At 59.6% G+C, this 8,017-nt stretch overlaps 1 protein-coding gene across 1 annotated transcript; it reads right to left on the reverse strand.

Annotated features, from left to right (window-relative positions):
- Positions 1–1,519: 1,519 nt before the first annotated feature.
- IRX6 (iroquois homeobox 6) lies at positions 1,520–7,309 on the reverse strand. Its single transcript, XM_073884379.1, has 6 exons — positions 6,888–7,309; positions 5,705–5,962; positions 4,870–4,979; positions 4,353–4,660; positions 2,897–3,505; positions 1,520–1,982 (listed from the first exon to the last, which is right to left on the reverse strand). The coding sequence occupies exons 1-6, from the start codon at positions 6,930–6,932 to the stop codon at positions 1,975–1,977; spliced, it is 1,338 nt and encodes a 445-aa protein (XP_073740480.1). The 5' UTR covers positions 6,933–7,309; the 3' UTR covers positions 1,520–1,974.
- Between the last annotated feature and the right edge of the window lie 708 nt (positions 7,310–8,017).

Below are 8,017 nucleotides of genomic sequence, written 5' to 3' on the forward strand. Positions count from 1 at the left end.
CTCCCAGCCGGGGGCTCTCTGAAAGCGCTTCTGCGGACTCCACAGCCTCAGGAGGGGTCTACCTGGCTCCCCAGGAGGGGGTGGGGTCGAGAGCGCCTTGAAAGAAACCTCCAGCTAATGCTCTTTATTACAAGCGTTAATCCCGCAAAGCCGACTGGAAATAATGTTTATCTTTTCGCAGTTTAATTTCCCGGACCCTAAGCCGCGGGTCAGTGAGGGCGACTGGAGGTCCCCGGGGAGTTGGGGGGTAGGAGCAGCTGTTGCCCAGAAGCAAAGAGGAAAGCAGGGAAGGGATCACCCAGGGGAAGCGAAGGAAAGGAGCATGAACCGGAGCTGGGGTCCCTCTCCACCACGGATCCCAGTGTGACCTTGAGCCAGTCCCCTGCCCTTCCGTTTGGTCTCAGTTTGCTCATCTGAGGAAGAGGTTTGTATTTTGTAATTCGTGATCTCTAAAGCCCCTGCCGACCCCCATCATTCTATTAAAAAAGAAGACAGCATGGGGCTGGGAGGTGGCTTGCCACCTGTTCCCCACTGTTTTTCCAACTGCTCTTTCTCCGCAGCCTCCAAGGGGGTCTTACAATCTCTTCCGAGGAGGCGAAGACTCGGGCCCTTCCTGCCCCAGACGTCACTGCCAGGCCCTGGTTTGGAAGCCGTCACCTGGCCTGGGTGGCCCAGGCTGGAGCCCAGCGGTGGAGACGCAGCTCCCCCAGGATCCGGTCGGCGGGCGCACACCCCGGCTGTCCAAGCCCGCATCAGCTCCCCGCAGCTCCCCTCTAGAGCCCCATCCCGGGTTCACCTCCCTCTCTCCCCACGAGCAGCAGCCAGGTTCCTCGCTGGCTCAAGCCCGAGGCCACCAGGCCGGGGACGCGAACTCGCGCCGCGCGCGGGCGGCTTCCCAACCCTCCTCCCCCAAGCCCGGCTCCAGATGCTGCTTGCCGCGGGGCACCGACGCCCCTTCCCAGCCCTTCAGTTCCCATTGGTTGGCCTGTACCGGAAGTGATTGCTGACACTTGATTAGATGGAAAGAATGCTCCCTCTTGTCTCCCGGGGACCCAGCAAGCTGTCACCCTTTGCCATTTGGTCCGACGGGAGGAGCGCGGGGATCCCAGCTGGGTGCCAAGGGTCCGCCCGAATGATCCCCATCGCCCCTCCTCCCAGTAAACTAAAACCCAGGTAGGAGCCCGGAAACATACAGTTTCCAAATAACCCGACTGCTCCCCCACCTCCGACCTCCCAGTTTGCGTTCCCCTCCTCCAACGCCCACGAATCCGCCAGGCGTCTCCCCGCTGGGCGAGTTAGGTACAAGGCAGCTTCAGAGGCGCTGCGCGCTAGGCGCCGCGGCCTTGACCGTAACCTCGCCAGTTCCTCTCCCTGCCCTGAAAGAGACTGAGGTTTGCAGCTCACGCCTCCCAGTCCCCGGAATCCCTGGCCGCATTCCATCCTCCCCTCCACCCTGGCCTCTCCCAGCGCCCCTGGCACAGACACGCCACACAGGTGGGGTTTGGTTTGATTATTTTTGAGGACACAAGGAATGGGGAGGAGGAGAAGACCCAGGTGGTCCTTAGGGGCCAAGTCAGCGCTGAAATTACACAGTGAAAGGGGGCAGGGTGGGGGTGAGCAGGAGAAGGAGTTGCTTCAGACCCTGTATCTAGAGGAGGGAGGGAGACTTGGTGTACCGAGAGGGTGCACAGGGCAGACTCGCCCAGCCTTCCCACTTGGCCTTCCCCAAGGTGTCCTGGGCGCCACCGCCTCCCAGCGGGTCTGGAGCGTTGCACGTCCGCCTGCCACTCCCAGCTCTGCGTGCAAGAAGAGCCGGTAGAAGGGTTTCTGTGTGTTTTGTCTGTCTCTTAGGTGAAGTGAGAGCCCCCCCCCTCCCCAAGGCCCTGGCCAGGTCTCCCAGCTTCTGAGCATGGAAGTGAGTTCGAAAAGTAGGCCTTCTTTCCAAGATCCTTCCGCAAATCGCAGCCATTTGCGCTAACCTGCTGAGAGAGGAAAGGTTGATTAAAACCCGAAGGGCCGCTTGGTGGCGATTTCTAGGAAATCGGAGGTCGCTGGTGTCTCATCCGAAGGGAATCCAAGGTCTAGAGGCAATTTGCTTGCCAGAAGGAACTTTTGGACCCCGTTATGTGTAAATTCAAAAACTGCGTAACCCAGTTTTCTCAGTCAGTAGCTACTCCTGAGAGAAATTACTACAAAGAGCAGAATCTGACAGTAATTGCTGGAGGCTGCCTGATGCTTGGGGGATGTCCCTTTGTGGGGTGCAATTCCCTTCCACCAGGCACAGCCAGGGGCCGGAGACACTGATTGGCAGTCACCCCCTGCAGGGGGTGAGCTCTGGGGGATGAGTGCTCTCCAGGGACAGCACCAAGCCTGGGCTACACTCTCCAGGGGGCTTAGGGGGCCTCGGGCAGGGCTGCCCGCTGGACTTCAGCACTGGCCTTAAACCAATTGCTGTCTCTGGCCCGACCCCCCAGACTTCTTAGAAAGCCCTGGTTCCTGCCCAGCCCTAGCAAAACTCTTGGTAGAAGAAGGGCAAGGGCCAGCTGGCCTCCTCCGAAGGACAGGCAGGGGACAAGGGTGTCTGAGCCAGAAGGTCATGATGGTGCCCACCTGGCCCATTTGGCAGAACGAGGGACACCAGGGCAGAGAGCTAGGTTGCCCATCTTCTCCATGACTTTCTAAGTGATCCTAGGTAAGTTACCGTCTCACCCTGAGCTTCTTACTATTATTTGGTTTTAGAAGGAGGGGGGCCCGGTACTTTTAGTCCTAAGCTGCTGTTTCAAGGAGAGCTGTGGGACAATCCCGCTCCGGGTCTGAACATCAGCATGCGGGAGAGGCAGAGAGGCGGTGCGCTGGCTGGGACTGACACACCCCAGCGCCGTTGGGGACCCACTACCTTCTGCTCCAGACGGGTACTGGCAGTGCACTGCGGGCTCCCTCCGCCGCGGGCACTGCGCACAGTTCATCGGCAGCCCCTGAGGGGCAAAGGGGCGGTTTCCAAAGGCTTTGGCTACACGGGAAGACTCTGCGCATACGGAGTCTCTGGGGATGGCGGGCCGGCCGCCCGCGCCTGCAGGCTGTCCCGGAATCAGACGGCACTCGGGACTTCGCGGCCTGGGAAGGGTTGGAGCTGCACCTTCGACCGCGCCGGCGGCGGCCGCAGTGTGGGCCAGAGACCAGATGCGCGGTTTCTCGCTGCAGGGGAAGTGCATGGTCAACGTGGGGCTCCCGGGCTCCGCCCGCAGGAAGTCAGCTTCTCCCGACCCCGGGGGCTCCGGGAACGAGAAGGGGCGCGCCGCCAGGCCGCACTCCCGCCGCTGCAGCCGGGCCTCCCGAGCGGCGCCGCAGGACGCGGGCAGCGACTGCGAGTCTTTATGGAACTCAGCCAGCCTGTCCGCAGCTGTGGCCACTGCCTCCTTTTCTTCGGCCTCCTCCTCCTCCTCTTCCTCCAGGTCTTCCAGGTCACTCAGCCGGAGCCCTCGAGCCTCCTGGCTGGCAGTTTCATCTGCAGGAGATCAGGAGCGAGTGAGAAAAGCCCCAGGCCCCAAGGGAAATCCGCGGGAGTGCCCATCCCTGAGAAGCTTTTAGCAAGATGGCTCTGCACTTAGGGCATTCTTGGCGTTATGCACCAGGCTGGCCCAACCCTCTCTTACAGTTGCCCCAGGGCTCCAGCTTGCCCCTGGGAAAGAAGTGAGGCCCTAGCTCTGCCCCCACTCCTTGGAAGACTCCTCCTTTCCAGTGGAAGGAAACCACCACTTTTCACTGCCTAGGACCTGGATCTCAGATTCTCCCCCATAAATCAAGCAGACACCCAAGGGGACTTCCCCACCCCCGCCCATTTTCAACACCCACAGGTAGCTGGTGTGTATTATTTAATTCAGCAAATATTTACTGAGTGTCATCTATGTGCCAGACATCATTAGGCATTTAGGTCTTAGGAACTTAGGGAATACAGCAGTAAGACACTTTTTAGTGGAGCTGCTGTTCTCCAAAGGGGCAGACAGATCTCAAGTACCTTCCCATAGTGGTAAGTATGGCAAACGAAATACAATAGGCCGATGTCATAGGGAATAATTGGGGAGCTAAATTAGCCTGGGTGGCCAGGAGGGGCTTTTTCCAGCTCACACTTCAGCAGTCAAGAAGAAGCCAGTTAGGTAGGGAATTGCAGGCAGAGGGAACTGCCCAGGCAAAGGCCCAGAAGTCTGGGGTGGGGGTGGGGGGCGGGTACAAGTGCAAGGGTAAGTCAGGGAGTACCACCCTAAAAGCTGTCCCACCAGGCAGCTGCAAAAGTGCAATGGGCCTGATAGATGGCTGGGAAAACCCTAAGGCGTGGTGGTGAGCGTTTCTGGTACCTTTGGTGTCACAGTTCAGGCAGCCCAGGGACTCCTCTGTTCCACCCTCAGTCCTCCTCTCCTCGCTGCCTTTGTTCTTGGGCGCCCACGTCATCTTGTTCTCCTTCTTGAGGCGCCGGCGCGCGTTGGCGAACCAGGTGGACACCTGGGTGAGGGTCATCTTGGTGATGATGGCCAGCATGATCTTCTCGCCCTTGGTGGGGTAGGGGTTCTTGCGGTGCTCGTTGAGCCAGGCCTTGAGCGTGCTCGTGGTCTCCCGGGTGGCGTTCTTCCGGCGGCCCGTGCCACTCAACTCCACTGCTCCATACCTGGGGGGAGAACCTGGCTCACAGTTCTGGGTCTGAGAACCTGGGGCTGCAGGCAGGAGACAGTCTGAGGCCTGGAAATGAGATTCAGCGCTCCTCCCTCCTCATGCACCGCCCCCACCAACACTTCCCAGGCTCTTCCCAGATGGGCCTTGTGGCAGGGGAGTGGGGAGGACTTGCAAGGCCAGCTACAAATGCACCCCGTGCCTTACCCGTCATACTGGTATGGCCCCAGAGTCGGCTCATAGGGATAATAGGCTCCTGGTTGCGCCAGGCCAGGTGTAAAATTCCCTGCAGCCTCTTTAAATTCATACTGTGGATTCTGGTGGGGGCGGGGTGGGAAGAGAGAATTCAGGACAACATTTGGGGTAGAGGCTGGGTGGCATAGTTGCTGAAGGTGTGAACCCTGGAGTAAAAGTCTGGTTCAAATCGCAGGATCACTACTCCCATTGGCTATGTGATCTTGGGCACAGTTGTTTAACTGCTCTATGCCTCAGTTTCCCCTTGGTAACTGGGAATAATAATAATAGTACCTGTAGGGTATTGAAGAAGAGCATTTGGCAGAATTCCTGGTGCAGACTGGGCAATAGTTAGATATTAGCTCTTACTAGTATTGTTACTACTTGTGACAACCCCCAACCCCCTCTCTACCAGCTGGGGAACGCCCCTGCCTTACTCTCTCCTTCCAGAGCTATTTCCTGGCCCTTTGTATCTTTGTGACTTTGGGCAAGGTATTTGAACCCTTCTACATCTCAACATCTTCATCCCGAAACTGAGACTTGCCTACCTCACAGATTAATAGAAGCACAGATGTTTTTTAATCAGAATGGCGTTCTGCAAAGTGTAAAATGCTGCAAAGATGTGTTTTTCCCCTCCCACCACCCCCGGCTATACACAATCCTACCCAATTCCTTCCCTCGGAGTTTTGCCTCCTTCCAAGATTTTCCCTGGAGGTGTCACGCTGAGTTTCCCCCTTTGCTGCAGTTCATGCCCCCCAGGCCAGATGGGTCCTGGCGCACAGACCCGGGCTCCGTGCGGTGTACTCACCAGCGCCCCGTACAGCGCGGGCGGCTCTGGGCTGTAGGGCAGGTAGCCTGGGTAGCTCGGGGCAGCTGCGGCGGCGGCGTATGGGGCTCCGTAGATGCCCAAGGCCGCGCTCAGCTCCGGCCGCGCACTGCCCAGCAGCCGACCGTCGTAGGATGCGCAGCAGAGAGCGGCCGCCGGGGTGGAGCCTGAGGCCACATCTGGGACGGAGCGCGGGCCGGATTCGCAGCAAGTGGCGCTGGAACTTGCAGACACCAGAAACTATGGGCGAGAGAGAGGTGCACTGCCGGATCACTCCCTCATTCCACATTAACTACATGCCACCGTGTGCGGAGCATTCTGCTGGGATGGGAATTATCTGAAGATGCAATTTATTCAAACCGCCCTTATAGATACTCCTAAAACGTTGCTAAGGCTCCAGAGTCCCAGGGGTCCAGGCGATGGGAACGTTCTGAAAGGCGAATTACAGGAGCCCAACTCCGCTCGTTCCCTAGCCGATCCCTCCTCCCGCCCCCCATCATAGGGATCCTACAAAGGCAGAGCTAGAAGTTAGCCTTAGAGACCACCATCACGTCTTACTCCTGCTCCCATTTTATAGATAGGGAATGAGGACCAGGGAGATTTGTTCCAAGATCACAAGGCAGGTCAGAGGTCAAGTTGCAACCAGATCCCACAATCTGGGCAGAAGCTGGAGAACAGCGGTGGGTGTCCCCAGAATTTCCCCAGGAAACCCTTGTCACTGCACAACACCCACCCTAATCTGGAAAAATCGAAGGAACCGGAAGCAGAGAGCTCGGACCCACTCAAAGAAGGGAGAGAGGATAAGAACAGAAGTCAACAAGCAAACGACTGAAAACTGGTGAGGAGGTCTCTTCGGGGTCACCTCGGATATCTGTACAATAAGGCGGCCTGTCTGGAAGATCTGGAGATCCCACCCACCTCGCCGAGCTCATGGATGGTGCCCAAGTTTCGGGTCACACGATTTTCCAGCTTGCACTGGGGGAGTGAAACGTTCTCGGACAGAGACTGAGGGTGTCCGAGAGGGTCTGTTGTACATCGTACCTGCTCAGTCTGGTTTCCCCCGAGACTCGTGAGAAAGGAGGGCGCCCAGCGGCGGGCACGTGCACTGGGCACCCGCCCCCCCTCCCCGAGTCTGTCCCCATCCCCCATGGAGGCAACTTCTTACCTGGGAAGCGCCGCCGTACGGGTGTCCAAAGGGCGGGAAGGACATGGTGGTTGTCCCTGGACCGCCTCCTTCTCTTGCGAGTTCCCGCCTTAGCCCCGCGATTCTGCGCCTCCAGCCGTGCGCCGCCTCGGTTCCTTACGCGGCTGCGAGTGCCCAGGGCCGGGTCCTCCGCCCGCTTGGCACGACTGGAGGCAGAGCCGAGGGCAGTCCGGCTGCCGAACCCTGCGCTCCAGAAGGCGCCCCTCCGGCCCGCGTGGTCCGGAAGACAGAAGGGCCCATGGATGGGCAAGGAAAAGGAGAGGATGCGGGTTCCCAAAGTCGCGCTGTGGCGAGGCAAGGTGAGGCGCGGCGCGGTGCTGTGCGGCTCCCGAGGTGTCCCAGTCCAAGGTGGCCAGAGGCTCAATGTGACGTCACGGTAATCCCGGGCCGCCAGGCGGGCCCCTGGGCCCTGGGGCCCCGGGCCACCAAGCGTGCCAAGCGCAGCCAGCCCGTGCGCGCGCGCGCACTCTCACCCACACTCACACTTGTTCTGGGAGGTTTGTGCTGCTGGTGAGGAACGTCAAAGACCCCGACCCTCTCAGATGGGCGCTGGATCCTACCCCTTTTCGCCTTAAGCTCACGCGCGCGCGCGCACACATACGATCCCTCCAAATTACCCGGGAGAAGTAGGAGAAACGCCTCCCTCTGTGCGGCGCAGGTCCCGGGCGCAGCTCGTTTACCTCCTCCCCTGCGGCCCGGAGGAGGAGAGAAGCGAGCCGGGCCGCGAGGGGGGAGAGAATACAAAAAGGAGAGATAAGAGAAAAAAAGAGGAGAAAAGTGGGGGAGAAAGGCAAGAGGGAGAAGGAGGAGGGGAGAGGAGAGAGATGAGTCTAAGTGAACAGAGGCGCGCGGGGGAGGGGAGGGAACAGGGGTGGGCGAAGGCTGGGCGGAGGTTGAGCACTGGCAGGTGGAGGAGAGCGGCGGCTCCGGGGAGAAGCCTCCAGCCCGGCTCCCCCGCCCCTCCGCTGCGGGAAAGTTTGTTCTCGCCACAGGCCCCGCACTCGTTGGGGCAGAGCCTGGGCAGCCTCGGTGGGTCCCACTGGCCCGCGCGTCTTTGTCCTCCGGAATCTGGTTCTCCACTCCAGCCCCCC

Source organism: Callorhinus ursinus, unplaced genomic scaffold (assembly GCF_003265705.2).
Source record: "Callorhinus ursinus isolate GAN/ISIS: 27379988/994484 unplaced genomic scaffold, GSC_fseal_2.0 scaffold56, whole genome shotgun sequence".
Taxonomy (NCBI): Eukaryota; Metazoa; Chordata; class Mammalia; order Carnivora; family Otariidae; genus Callorhinus; species Callorhinus ursinus.

Excerpts from the sequence above, each read along its gene's own strand:
- IRX6 (XM_073884379.1), bottom strand. The coding sequence starts at position 6,932 with ATGTCCTTCCCGCCCTTTGGACACCCGTACGGCGGCGCTTCCCAG. Across the intron at positions 5,963-6,887 it reads CGTACGGCGGCGCTTCCCAG|TTTCTGGTGTCTGCAAGTTC; the intron begins GTAAGAAGTTGC and ends TCTCGCCCATAG. Across the intron at positions 4,661-4,869 it reads GGGCCATACCAGTATGACGG|GTATGGAGCAGTGGAGTTGA; the intron begins GTAAGGCACGGG and ends TTCTCCCCCCAG.